Here is a 15,355-nt window from a genome sequence, read left to right as displayed (position 1 = left end):
CTCGTTACCTGTATAAAAGACACCTGTCCACACACTCAATCAAACAGATTCCAACCTCTCCACAATGGCCAAGACCAGAGAGCTGTGTAAGGACATCAGGGATAAAATTGTAGACCTGCACAAGGCTGGGATGGGCTACAGGACAATAGGCAAGCAGCTTGGTGAGAAGGAAACAACTGTTGGCGCAATTATTAGAAAATGGAAGAAGTTCAAGATGACGGTCAATCACCCTCGGTCTGGGGCTCCATGCAAGATTTCACCTCGTGGGGCATCAATGATCATGAGGAAGGTGAGGGATCAGCCCAGAACTACACGGCAGGACCTGGTCAATGACCTGAAGAGAGCTGGGACCACAGTCTCAAAGAAAACCATTAGTAACACACTACGCCGTCATGGATTAAAATCCTGCAGCGCACGCAAGGTCCCCCTGCTTAAGCCAGTGCATGTCCAGGCCTGTCTGAAGTTTGCCAATGACCATCTGGATGATCCAGAGGAGGAATGGGAGAAGGTCATGTGGTCTGATGAGACAAAAATAGAGCTTGTTGGTCTAACTCCACTCGCCGTGTTTGGAGGAAGAAGAAGTATGAGTACAACCCCAAGAACACCATCCCAACCGTGAAGCATGGAGGTGAAAACATCATTCTTTGGGGATGCTTTTCTGCAAAGGGGACAGGACGACTGCACCGTATTGAGGGGAGGATGGATGGGGCCATGTATCGCGAGATCTTGGCCAACAACCTCCTTCCCTCAGTAAGAGCATTGAAGATGGGTCGTGGCTGGGTCTTCCAGCATGACAACGACACGAAGCACACAGCCATGGCAACTAAGGAGTGGCTCCGTAAGAAGCATCTCAAGGTCCTGGAGTAGCCTAGCCAGTCTCCAGACCTGAACCCAATAGAAAATCTTTGGAGGGAGCTGAAAGTCCATATTGCCCAGCGACAACATTTAACTTTTTAAATGTTTTACAATTAAAAAATTTATGAAATTCACTGTGGAGGATGGTCCTCCCCTTCCTCCTCTGAGGATCATCCACTGTCTGACAGAGCTGCAGTTCCTCTCTGAAGATGGGAGAACCTTTCAGAATGACAACCATCTCTGCAGCACTCCACCAATCAGGTCTTTATTGTAGAGTGGCCAGACGGAAGCCACTCCTCAGTAAAAGTCACATGACAGCCCGCTTGGAGTTTGCCAAAAGGCACCTAAAGGACAAGATTCTCTGGTCTGATGAAAATCAAGATTGAACTCTTTGGGCTGAATGCCAAGCGTCACATCTGGAGGAAACGTGGCACCATCCCTACGGTGAAGCATGGTGGTGACAGCATCATGCTGTGGGGATGTTTTTCAGCAGCAGGGACTGGAAGACTAGTTAGGATCGAAGGAAAGATGAACGGAGCAAAGTACTGAGAGATCCTTGATGAAAACCTGCTCCAGAGCGCTCAGGACCTCCGACTGGGGCAAAATGTCATCTTCCAACAGGACAACGACCATAAGCACACAGCCAAGAAAACACAGGAGTGGCTTCGGTAAAAGTCTCTGAATGTCCTTGAGTGGCCCAACCAGAGCCCGGACTTGAACCCAATCGAACATCTCTGGAGAGACCTGAAAATAGCTGTGTAGCGACGCTCCCCGTCCAACCTGACAGAGCTTGAGAGGATCTGCAGAGAAGAATGGGAGAAACTCCCCAAATACATGTGTGCCAAGCATGTTGCGTCATACCCAAGGAGACTCAAGGTTGTAATCGCTGCCGAAGGTGCTTCAACAAAGTACTGAGTTAATTTAAGGATATTTTTTTATATTTTTGCCTAAAATGACATACCCAAATCTAACTGCCTGTAGCTCAGGACCTGAAGCAAGGATATGCATATTCTTCATACAATTTGAAAGGAAATACTTAGAAGTTTGTGGAAATGTGAAATTAATGTAGGAGACTATAACAAATTAGATCTGGTAAAAGATAATACAAACCAAAAAATATGCATTTTTTTTGTTTGTGGTGACACAAAATGTAAGTTTACACACTCCCAGGAATGTCATACATGATGGATCATTACCTTATAGACTAACTTTCACACATCTAGATGGCCAGGCAGGGTGGATGTGGAGCCAGAGACAGCAGGGGTTCAAACTGTAGAACCCAGTTCCTACATTTTAATATAAAAATGTATTTTATCAAACAAAACTATGCTACATTTTATCTCTGGGACCCTCAGGATAACAAATCAGAGCAATATTACTGAATGTAAGTACATTATTTACCTTGAACTGAATATATCAAACCAGTTGCCGTGATTAATTTTTTGTTGTTGTTGTGCACTCTCCTCAAACAATAGCATGGTATTTTTTCATTGTAATAGCTACTGTAAATTGGACAGTGCAGTTAGATTAACAAGAATGTAAGCTTTCTGCCCATATAAGACATGCCTATGTCCTGGAAGGTTTGCTGTTACGTCATTCTTGTCACATTAGCGCACGTTAGCGTACGTTACTATCAACCGTCCCGGTATAGGGACACCGATCACTTATAGCAGGGGTGGGTAACTCCAGTCCTCGAGGGCCTGATTGGTGTCACAGTTTTTCCCCAGGCCCAGCTAACACACCTGACTCCAATAATCACCTAATCATGATCTTCAGTTTAGAATGCAATTTGATTAATCAGCTGTGTTTGCTAGGGATGGAGAAAAAGTGTGACAACAATCAGGCCCTCGAGGACTGGTGTTGCCCACCCCTGCCATAGATGTTAATTCTTGTCAATAGGGGGGCGCTGTTTTCACTTTGGAAAAAATCGTGCCCAAATGAAACGGCCTCGTACTCTTTTCTAGATCATACAATATGCATATTATTATTACTATTGGATAGAAAACACTCAGAAGTTTCTAAAACTGTTTGAATTATATCTGTGAGTAAAACAGATCTCATTTTGCAGCAAACTTCCATACAGGAAGTGAAAAATCTGAAAACGAGGCTCTGTTTCAGGGCCTGCCTATTCAACTGGCTTTTATTTATCGATATGCATGCACTTCATACGCCTTCCACTAGATGTCAACAGGCAGTGGAAGGTGGAATGGGGTGTCTAGCTTGATCTGAGGCCGAACAAGGGCTTTTGGAGTGACAGGTCCGGAATTTTCTTTGTCTTCGAAGGAGCTCGACATTGTCTCCTGAAAAGCGTTCGGTTTACACGGCGAATATCTCCGGCTCTGATTTTATTTGATACATATGATAATAACATCATAAAGTAGTTTTTTTCAACCGAGTTTTATCAGTTTATTCAACGTTTATTGGGACTTTTGGAGTTTTCCGTTCTTTGCGTCAAGAGAGGATGGGAATGTTAGCAACCTTGGCTAGCATTGTGGCGCGAATTCGACAGAAGAAATGGACATTCTAAAACCAAACATCGATTTATTCTGGACCAAGGACTCCTTGTACAACATTCTGATGGAAGCTCAGCAAAAGTAAGAAAACATTTATGATGTTATTTCGTATGTCTGTGTAAAATGTTGACTCCTATTCTCCGCCGTTTTGGTGAGCGCTGTCTCACAATAACGCAAGCTGTATGTTATGGTAAAGTTATTTTAAAAAATCTAACACAGCGGTTGCATTAAGAACCAGTGTATCTTTCATTTGCCATACAACAAGTATTTTTATGTAAAGTTTATGATGAGTTCTTTGGTCAGATTAGGTGAGTGTCCAAAATATCTCCGGAGATTCTGGTGAATCGATGCTACGTATTCACAATGTATAACCAGGATTTGTAGCTATAAATATGCATATTTTCGAACAAAACATAATTGTATTGTATAACATGATGTTATAAGACTGTCATATCCTCACATGGTCTCTCCTATCATTGCTATGCAGACGACACACAATTAATCTTCTCCTTTCCCCCTTCTGATAACCAGGTGGCGAATCGCATCTCTGCATGTCTGGCAGACATATCAGTGTGGATGACGGATCACCACCTCAAGCTGAACCTCGGCAAGACGGAGCTCCTCTTCCTCCCGGGGAAGGACTGCCCGTTCCATGATCTCGCCATCACGGTTGACAACTCCATTGTGTCCTCCTCCCAGAGTGCTAAGAACCTTGGCGTGATCCTGGACAACACCCTGTCGTTCTCAACTAACATCAAGGCGGTGACCCGTTCCTGTAGGTTCATGCTCTACAACATTCGCAGAGTACGACCCTGCCTCACACAGGAAGCGGCGCAGGTCCTAATCCAGGCACTTGTCATCTCCCGTCTGGATTACTGCAACTCGCTGTTGGCTGGGCTCCCTGCCTGTGCCATTAAACCCCTACAACTCATCCAGAACGCCGCAGCCCGTCTGGTGTTCAACCTTCCCAAGTTCTCTCACGTCACCCCGCTCCTCTGCTCTCTCCACTGGCTTCCAGTTGAAGCTCGCATCCGCTACAAGACCATGGTGCTTGCCTACGGAGCTGTGAGGGGAACGGCACCTCCGTACCTTCAGGCTCTGATCAGGCCCTACACCCAAACAAGGGCACTGCGTTCATCCACCTCTGGCCTGCTCGCCTCCCTACCTCTGAGGAAGTACAGTTCCCGCTCAGCCCAGTCAAAACTGTTCGCTGCTCTGGCACCCCAATGGTGGAACAAACTCCCTCACGACGCCAGGTCAGCGGAGTCAATCACCACCTTCCGGAGACACCTGAAACCCCACCTCTTTAAGGAATACCTAGGATAGGATAAAGTAATCCTTCTAACCCCCCCCCCCTTAAAAGAGTTAGATGCACTATTGTAAAGTGGTTGTTCCACTGGATATCATAAGGTGAATGCACCAATTTGTAAGTCGCTCTGGATAAGAGCGTCTGCTAAATGACTTAAATGTAAATGTAATGTAAATCTGATGAATTTGTTCAAGGTTAGTGATTAATTTTATCTCTATTTTGTCGGTTTTGTGCAAGCTATTTTTTTGCGGGGAGTAAATTGCGTTGTGTGTTTGGCTACTGTAGTAAGCTAATAGAAATATATATTATATATTATATATTGAAATATTGGCTGGATTCACAAGATGTTTATCTTTCATTTGCTGTACACCATGTATTTTTCATAAATGTTTTATGATGAGTATTTGGGTATTTAACGTTGCTCTCTGTAATTATTCTGGCTGCTTTGGTGCTATTTTTGATGGTAGCTGCAATGTAAAACTATGATTTATACCTCAAATATGCACATTTTCGAACAAAACATAAATGTATTGTATAACATGTTATAAGACTGTCATCTGATGCTGTCATCTGATGAAGTTGTTTCTTGGTTAGTGACTAATTTTATCTCTATTTTGTCGGTTTTGTGAAAGCTACCTATGCGGTGGAAACATGGTGAAAATATGCGGTTGTGTGTTTGGCTATTGTGGTTAGCTAATAGAAATACATATTGTGTTTTCGCTGTAAAACATTTGAAAAATCGGAAATGATGGCTGGATTCACAAGATGTTTATCTTTCATTTGCTGTATTGGACTTGTGATTTCATGAAAATTATATTATATGATATCCCTGTCCCGTTAGGCAAGGCTATTCTAGTCAGCTTTTTTGATGAGGAGGATCCCGGATCCAGGAGAGAGAAGTGGTAGAGGTTTTAAGGGTCTGAATAGTTATGTAAATGTGATATCAAATTTTTATTTCTAATATGTTTGCAAACATTTCTAAAACCCTGTATTTGTTTTGTCATTATGGGGTATTGTGTGAAGATTGATGAGGGGGAAAAAACTATTTTATTTACAGGGGCACACTCCAACACTCAGACATAATTTGCAAACAAAGCATTTGTGTTTAGTGAGTCCGCCAGATCAGAGGCAGTAGGGATGACCAGAGATGTTCTCTTGATAAGTGAGGGAATTGAAGAATTTCCTGTCCTGCTAAGTATTCCAAATGTAACGAGTATGTTTGGGTGTCAGGGAAAATGTATGGAGTAAAAAGTACATCATTTTCTTAAGGAATGTAGTGAAGTAAAGGTTGTCAAAAATATACCCCAAAAAACTACTTAAGTAGTACTTTACAGTAGGTTTACTTAAGTACTTCACACAACTGGTTAGAGTAAAATCATCTCAAGCAAATTTGCTGACACACAAAGCTCAAAATACATAGAAATTTCATCAATGACTGTGCCTTTAAACAGCTTGGAAAACTCCAGAAAATTATGTCATGGCTTTAGAAGCTTCTGATATGCTAATTGACATAATTTGAGTCAATTGGAGGTGTACCTGTGGATGTATTTCAAGGCCTACCTTCAAACTCAGTGCCTCTTTGCTTGACATCATGGGATAATCAAAAGAAATAAGCCAAAATGGTAGACCTCCACAAGTCTGGTTCATCCTTGGGAGCAATTTCCAAATGCCTGAAGGTACCACGCTCATCTGTACAAACAATAGTATGCTAATATAAACACCATGGTACCACGCAGCCGTCATACCGCTCAGGAAGGAGACGTGTTCTGTCTCCTAGCGATGAACGTACTTTGGTGGGAAAAGTGCAAATCAATCCCAGAACAACAGCAAATGACCTTGTGAAGATACTGGAGGAAACAGGTACAAAAGTATCTATATCCACAGTAAAACGAGTCCTATATCGACATAACCTGAAAGGCCGCTCAGCAAGGAAGAAGCCACTGCTCCAAAACCATCATAAAAAAGACTACGGTTTGCTACTGCACATGGGGACAAAGATCGTACTTTTTGGAGAAATGTCCTCTGGTCTGATGAAAGAAAAATAGAACTGTTTGGCCATAATGACCATCGTTATGTTTGGAGGAAAAAGGGGAGGCTTTTTTACGGCGGGGGTTGAAGAACACCCTCCCAACCGTGAAGTACAGGGGTGGCAGCATCATCTTGTGGGGGTACTTTGCTGCAGGAGGGACTGTTGCACTTCACAAAATAGATGGCAGGGAAATGATGTGGATATATTGAAGCAACATCTCAAGACATCAGTCAGGAAGTTAAAGCTTGGTCGCAAATGGGTTTTCCAAATGGACAATGACCCCAAGCATACTTCCAAAGTTGTGGCAAAATGGCTTAAGGACAACAAAGTCAAGGTATTGGAGTGGCCATCACAAAGCCCTGATCTCATTCCAATAGAAAAAGTGTGCGAGAGCAAGGAAGCCTACAAACCTGACTCAGTTACACCAGCTCTGTCAGGAGGAATGGGCCAAAATTCACCCAACTTATTGTGGGAAGCTTGTGAAAGGCTACCTGAAACGTTTGACCCAAGTTAAACAATTTAAAGGCAATGCTACCAAATACTAATTAAGTATATGTAAACTTCTGACCCACTGGGAATGTGATGAAAGAAATAGAAGCTGAAATAAGTCCTTCTCTCTACTATTATTCTGACATTTCACATTCTTAAAATAAAGTGGTGATCCTAACTGACCTAAGACAGGGAATTTTTACTAGGATTAAATGTCAGGAATTGTGAAAAACTTAGTTTAAATGTATTTGGCTAAGGTATATGTATACTTCCGACTTCAACTGTATTTTACACATCTCCGATTTGGCATGTCTCTTGTGTTGCGGTTCACAGCAGCACAGACGGATGTGACAACTGCGTCATAGTTTTGAACAACCCTTCCACTCCTTTTGTTCCATGCTGGCTGAAGTAACCAGCTAACACCAGACACAGATGAAAGGGAATCATATAAATATCTTTGCCATAGATGAATAGTGTACACTTTTAATTATATTTGCTGACACCCTACAGTCAAATATTGGCACCAGTAGAGTAGCTATCTGGCTGTAAACCCCGCAACTCTGCAAACATGCCTTCTCCGATGTTGGTTACAAGGCACAGTTTTTTTTATTAGGTAAGAGAATATAATGTTACCATTGGTGTATTAAAAAGTGAATTAGGGTGATATCAGCCATTCCCTTTAATAATACCGCCTCCTGAATCCAAGAGTTTGACATGAGGGAGGGGACCAGTAACTTTATGATCAAACTTTATTTATGCAGGAGCAACAGTACTTGTTCATACTTTGGTCATCATACCTTGTTCTGGTTTCATCCAAATATCATCCAATTTCATGAGAAACATGATTTTGACTGTTCATGACCTTTAGTGAAAGAGGATTAATTCATTTTCAGTCCTGTGGCCTTCATCAAATGAGTTCTTCAGTCTTTATCACAATACATTACATATCTCATAAGGCCTTATTTTGAGACCTAGCTTTTTATCCTAATACAGTGGCCTGAAACTCATGGTTTACAGGCCACATCGGGCCTGCAAGTAAATTTGCAAAATTCTGGTAAGTCTCCCAAAATTCCCAAGTTTAAAACATGTTTGAAGGATTTCCAGGAATCTTCAAACCGGGATTTCTTGAAAACAAGGGAAATTTACCAGCATTTTGAAACCCTACCTGCAAGTCACATTATGCTGGCTTGCAAAGTGTTGAGTAGTTCCTATTGGAATCCAGCCAGTGTTAGTCTATCCAACAGTTGAAATATTTATTCACCCGCAACTTGCATTTATAATGGCTGCCAGCATTAGAAACAGTGTGAGGAGACTACCTGAGTAATTTAAACTGGAACAACCATTTCAGTAACAGGTGCAATTTTTTTTAAATTAGTTATCATTTTTTGTATTTATCTTTGTGTAGCATAAGATCAATCAAACAATAAATCACTCAATGTACAGTACATGCAAAAACACAGATATTAAAAACAATTCTTGGTGGCACTAATCTGTACCTTTGCTTAGCAGAAAAGCTACAAATTGACAATGTATTGAAGAAAGGTACATATTTGTACCCAACATAAGGTACAATAATGAATACACCTGTGCCAGGCTTATATTGGAGGCGTGGCTTAGTGGGTGTGTGGCTTTCAGTTAGTATTTTTTGCCACTGATGAGTGGAAGTGTTGTGCCAGTTTAAAAAGTCGATAGTTAAGTTAGTTAAAGTTAGAGCATGTCTGCTGCCACTTCTGAAGTCTTTATAGAGGCTTACATAAGAGCATGTCACACTAAAGAGCTGTAATGGATAACATAGTGACCTTAACACAACACTGCCATGCGGTATGGACTTTGTGGCATAATGGTTAAGGTGTTGGCTTGACAGTTACTGGACCCAGGTTTAAGTCCCAGTCAAGGCTACCCTTGAATTTGCTACATTGGTGTCAGAAGTTGAATGACAGAGAGGTGTGTACATTTGAGGAATTGGTATAGAGAACAGGTACGTCTTAAAATGAAAAAATGTTTTTGTCACTGTGGTGATACCCTGAAAAGGCACATTTGTACCTTTTCTAAAGTTACGCTTTTGTACCTGTAGACTATATGTAAGAAAGATACTACTTTGTCCCCTAAAAGTACACTATTGGCTCTTTTAAAGTATGATTTGCAAGGGTATAATTGTGTGTGTGTGTGTGTGTGTTTGTGTGTGTTTGTGCGTGCGTGCGTGCGTGTGAAGCAGGGCGATCACGAGATAAACTATCTGGTCTATCTTAGGGAGCAAGGCTCTGCCAACGGCTTCAGCGCTCAGCGCTCAGAGCTCACACACAAACACACACACACACACACTCACACACAGACGGAGCCCCCTTATGGCTCTGGATTCTAACTGTGTGCCCTTCATACATAAGATGTGCATCGTCTGCATATTCTATCACTTATCCAACTGTATTTTAATTGATTGTTGTATTCCAGTGTTTCCTAATCCTGGTTTTGGGGACCCGAAGGGGTGTACATTTTAGTTTTTGCCCAAACACTAACACACCTGATTCCACTTATCAAAGGTTTGATGATGAGTTGATTAGTTGAAACAGGTGTGTAGCGCTACATTAGGTCAAAAACTAAAAAACACTGCTGTATTTAATTTGCTTGTAATTGATTCAGAATTGAATTGGATTCAGTAAAGAATCTGTATGAATAATGTTATAATGTTCTAGAAATACGACCAGGCCTCTGTTATAGGTTCACTGGCTGTGTTTCAAATGGCAGCGTATTTCCTATGTAGTGCACTACTATTGACCATAGGGCTCTGGTCAAAAGTAATGCACTACAAAGGGAATAGATTGCCATTTGGGTCGCAATAACTCTTCGGTCGAATTAACTCTTGATAAACAGATTCTCTGCCTCAACTTCCTAGTCAAATAAAGGTAAAATAATACATAATAAAACTAAAAAGGGGAGAGAAGAGGAGGGAAGAGGAGAGGGGAGAGGAAAGGAGGAAAGTCTCCCTGTGGGTGAAAATGTGACCTTAGCATCGTTAGCGTGTTAGCTAAAGCGTGGAGACCCATGACCAGGGAGGCAGGCTGATGCTGTAGCCTGAGGGGAGGACATCAAAGCTGGGTATGAGTGCCAAGCTAACAGCCTGTTTGAGGGAGATGTGGAGGTCTGGAGGACAAATACTTATTTATTTTACTGTATTGTTGCATGTGTACTCACAAAGCTTCTCAGAGTAGAAGTGGTTATGTAGGATCAGGTCCCCTGTAATCTTATTCATTATTCATTAAAAGACAAAACTGCTCCTATATCAGCACTCCTACTCTGAGATACTTTATGAATACAATGATGATGTTCTTTTCTACACAGAAGACGATACAAAATTATTGCCTGATGATCTTCTTCACTTCATAATACCTTTCTGATTCTGATTTCAATCACTACAAATCATCCTTCCTTCAGATTAAAATACTGTCAAAAGTACTGTCAGACTGATCTGTAATAGACTGTCATATCCCCAATTAAAAAAGTAAACATTGGCCATTGATTAAATTACTTCCTTTTACATGGTGGGGTTACAAATTAGCCAGCAGCATACCACCCTGCATACCACTGTTGGCTTGCTTCTGAAGCTAAGCAGGGTCGGTCCTGGTCAGTCCCTGGATGGGAGACCAGATGCTGCTGGAAGTGGTGTTGGAGGGCCAGTAGGAGGCACTCTTTCCTCTGGTCTGAAAAATATCCCAATGCCCCAGGGCAGTGATTGGGGACACTGCCCTGTGTAGGGTGCCGTCTTTCGGATGGGACGTTAAACGGGTGTCCTGACTCTCTGAGGTCATTAAAGATCCCATGGCACTTATCGTAAGAGTAGGGGTGTTAACCCCGGTGTCCTGGCTAAATTCCCAATCTGGCCCTCAAACCATCATGGTCACCTAATAATCCCCAGTTTATAATTGGCTCATTCATCCCCCTCCTCTCCCCTGTAACTATTCCCCAGGTCGTTGCTGCAAATGAGAACGTGTTCTCAGTCAACTTAAAAAAAAAAATAAAAAAAAAATGTTGATAACAAAATTGAGTCATGGGCCAAAAAGGTTTGGGAACCCCTGCATTATGGGATGCTCTGTTCTAGATTCATCCACTTTGATAATGATTAGAAATTACTTGATTAGCCTACATCAAACATACACTACATGGCCCAACGTATGTGGACACCTGCTCGTCGAACATCTCATTCCAAAAACATAGGCATTACTATGGAGTTGGTCTGCTACAACTGCTACAACAGCCTACGCTTTTCTGGGAAGGCTTTCCACTAGATGTTGGAACATTTCTGCAGGGACTTGCTTCCATACAGTCACGAGCATTAGTGAGCTCTGGCACTGATGTTGGGCGATTAGGCCTGGCTCGCAGTCAGCATTCCAATTCATCCCAAATGTGTTTGATGGGGTTGAGGGCAGGGCTCTATGCAGGCCAGTCAAGTTCTTCCACACTGATCTCAACAAACCATTTCTGTATAGACCTCGCTTTGTGCACGGGGGCATTGTCATGCTGAAACAGGAAAGGGCCTTCCCCAAACTGTTGCCACAAAGTTGGAAGCATAGTGTCGTCTAGAATGGCATTGTATGCTGTAGCATTAAGATTTTTCTTCATTGGAACTAAGGGGCCTAACCTGAACCATGAAAAACAGCCACAGACCATTATTCCTCCTCCACCAAACTTTACAGTTGGCACTATGCATTCGGGCAAGTAACGTTCTCCTGGCATACGCCAAACACAGATTTGTCCATCGGACTGCCTGATGTTGAAGTGTGATTCATCATTCCAAAGAACGCGTTTCTACTGTTCCAGAGTCCAATGGCGGCGAGCTTACACTACTCCAGCCGACGCTTGGCATTGTGCATGGTGACCTTAGGCTTGTGTGCAAGAAGCTCCCGACTAACATTTCTTGTGCTGACGTTGCTTCCAGAGGCAATTTGGAACTCAGTAGTGAGTGTTGCAACCGAGGACAGACGATTTTTAAGCACTATGCGCTTCAGCACTCAGCGGTCCCGTTTTGTGAGCTTGTATGGCCTACCACTTCATGGCAGAGCCGTTGTTGCGCCTAGACGTTTCCACTTCACAATAACAGCACTTACAGTTGACCAGGGCAGCTCTAGCAGGGCAGAAATTTGACAAACTGACTTGTTGGAAAGGTGGCATCCTATGGACAGCGCCATGTTGAAAGTCACTGAGCTCTTCAGTACAGGCCATTCTACTGTCAATGTTTGGCTGTGGAGATTGCATGGCTGTCTGCTCGATTTTATACACCTGTCAGCAACGAGTGTGGCTGAAATAGCCGAATCCACTAATTTGAACTGGTGTCCACATACTTTTGGCCATGTAGTGTAATTGTATATACTGTCTATTAGCCTACATGCAGCACGGCCTCATGGACTATACCATGCACGTTGATAGGCTTATGATTTTAAATGACTAAATCAAATCAGTAGAATAAATGTCGTTGATGTACTGTAGTGCACTACTTATTCCATATGTAATGCACTACGTTGACATCCTATTCCCTATTTAGTGCACTACATTTGATCAATAGGCCTATTACATAGAATAAGCATTGATGAGGGAGGGGTAGGCTATCCACCTTTCAGGAATAGGCCTAGGCTGTATAAAAAAAGATAGAATCGAAGTTGATGGAGATGTAGGACACGCCTTTGGGCCCTGGTCAAAAGTACACTATTGAGGAAATAGGCTATCAAGGAAATAGGCTGCAACCTAAATCATATTACAGGCCACACTACATAGAATAGACCTTGATAAGCAGGTATTGGACCCATCTTTGAGCAAAGGCAGGCCTACTATAAACATAGGATAAGATAAGACAGATAAAACACACATTGATAGGACAAAAAATAGTAGCGTACTACAAAAGGTCTACTACATAGAATAGGCATTGAGGAGAAAGCAGAGGACCCACCTTTGAGCAGCGGCAGTGGCGTTAGCTCGACCTGGGAGCTCTGGTAGCGGAACTGGGACGAGGAGTGGGAGCGCCTCTGCCGGGCTCTACGCATCGAGCGCCGGGGAAACCCATCCACCTTCTCCGCTGAAGGTACCGAGAACCCGGTGGTCGGGGAGGACGGGCTGGTCGGGGGCAGTTTGGTGGTCTCCATCGCTGCTGTGTTGTATTGGCGAGCGGTCCGGTGTGTATGTCAAGTTTGTGTGTCTGTGTGTCTGGATGCGCCGATGAGATGCTAGTGAAGGAGAGGCGTATAGGATTGAGATAGGGTGAACAATTTTTAATCCTTTATAGAGCTAATACGTAAACAAATTAATAAAAATGGATAATCTGGGAATGGAACAGGGGGATGGGGAGGATTAGAGGAGGGGGGATAGAGGAGGGAGGAAGGAGGGAGGGATAGAGATGGAGAGGTGCAGTCCAGAGAGGGACGAATGGTGTGTGTGTTGCTTGTGACTGCCTGCCTGCTGCCTAACGTCTCAATACAGCAGAGGGAGGAAAAAACGGTTGCTTCACTCGTTTTTAAATTAACCGAAACATATTTTTATGCAAAGACAAACGCAATAGATCTAACGGTTAGGCCTAATTGTCCATGTATCTATCGATAGAGATACGAAGAAACGCATGGGTTGTTAAGACTACTACTAACTCATCAGCCTAAATGTTGTATTTATGTATATATTTATGTCATGAATAGAGCCCATAGCCTATGGATCCTTAGATAAAGCACATCACACCGATAAAGCAGGCTTATTCCGAGCGCTGGTTATGGGGATCATTCCCGAAAATGTCAACAACATGAATCCATAAAATCAGTTGTTTGATTGGTCCTTTCTCATCGATGATAAGTCATTCATTAATTGATTAGTTTCCAAAGGCTCATATCATAAAACCATTGATCTGAGTCCTTCTCATCACTGTTCCCCGGTTCCGTTAACGGCTCCGTTATTCGGTAACCTGCCTGGCGCTGCCGTTACAGACGGATCTGCGATCCGCGCAGGGCGGGGATGGAGATGTGGAGCTTGAACGTGTTGACATGTGCTGTTCTTCAGCTCGGCCGCTGCAACACCGAATCCCCGGCCTCCTTTATAGCTAACCGCTAAAAACACCACAAAAACCTCCGCTGTGCTGGTTAGGTATATATAGACCTATATTCCCATTGTTGTCTGCCTGTCGCGTTTCCTCTCTCCTTGGTTCTTTTAGGAAAGGGATGGCTTGTTCTCTCTCTCTCCGTCCTCCCTGTCCTCGTCTCTGTTTCGGCTGCAGTTACGTGGTGCAAGGAGACGCTCTGCGGCTGACGCTCTTCTCGCCACAGCGAATTATTTAATTATTTCAGATATATTTATGTACCCCAGTCTTTACGCCATGGACGGGCGGTGGAGCGTTTGGCTTGGGCTAATCCGTGGATGCGTTATGACGCCGAGGGCGAACACTCCCTCTTTCACTCCCCATCTTTAAATAAAAAAGAACATAGTTTATCCCTTTTATCCGACCTCCTGTCCCCTCCTTCTGTTTCTTTAGCTAGGCTTCGTCCACCGATTGTTCACCACTGTCTATGTGTCTGTGCCATTCTCTCCTCCCTCTCTCTTCCTCCTTCACCCCTTTCTTTCCTCCCCTCTGTGCGTGTCTACATTAGTTTGAGGCTGATAGTGTCTACAGACGAGGTAAACCATTGTGCATCCCTTTCTTCTTCCTCTCCTCCATTTGTTCTAACCCAGTTTCTCACTCTCAATTGCGCAACCGGTCACTGCATGCGCTCTAGTGCCTTGTGTCTGCATGCGCAATGTTTATGATGTAATCATCTGTATTAACCCAGTTAGTAAGCCTAGCCGTTATCGTTTATTATCACTGTTCCACGTCTCTCCAGTGGTGTCGTAATGCTGTCTCTTTCTCCAACCTGGTCTCAGAGCATTTCATATTATTCTGTATGCAAACCCGAGACACTCCATTTATGTTAAGTTTCGTATTGTAGGCCTATGTATTCTTTTGTGGATTGCCATCACCCATTTCGTATTAAATGTTATGAATTACAGTTCGTATTATATGTTATGAATTTTCAAAACATACAATATATTACGAATTGCAAAATGTACAATATGTCAAGAATTTGCAAAAAGTAGGTGGCTAACGTTAGCTTGGCTAGGGGTTGAGGGTAAGGGTTAGGGTTAAGTTTAGGAGTTAGGTTA

At 43.0% G+C, this 15,355-nt stretch overlaps 1 protein-coding gene across 2 annotated transcripts in view; it reads right to left on the bottom strand.

The window, feature by feature from the left end:
- LOC139534863 (serine/threonine-protein phosphatase 2A 56 kDa regulatory subunit beta isoform) overlaps nt 1-15,006 on the bottom strand; it is a 49,447-nt gene extending 34,441 nt beyond the window's left edge. Inside the window, exon 1 of one of the 2 annotated variants that reach the window (XM_071334336.1) lies at nt 13,131-15,006. In XM_071334336.1, coding sequence (XP_071190437.1) covers nt 13,131-13,323 — 193 coding nt within the window. In that variant the 5' untranslated portion in view covers nt 13,324-15,006. The remainder of the gene's footprint in view (nt 1-13,130) is intronic. The other variant, XM_071334334.1, reaches the window with a different exon arrangement.
- Nucleotides 15,007-15,355: the final 349 nt, after the last annotated feature.

This window comes from Salvelinus alpinus, chromosome 11 (assembly GCF_045679555.1).
Source record: "Salvelinus alpinus chromosome 11, SLU_Salpinus.1, whole genome shotgun sequence".
Classification (NCBI taxonomy): Eukaryota; Metazoa; Chordata; class Actinopteri; order Salmoniformes; family Salmonidae; genus Salvelinus; species Salvelinus alpinus.
Note: the sequence above shows the minus strand (reverse complement) of the source record. Positions and strands in the feature narration are given on the sequence as shown.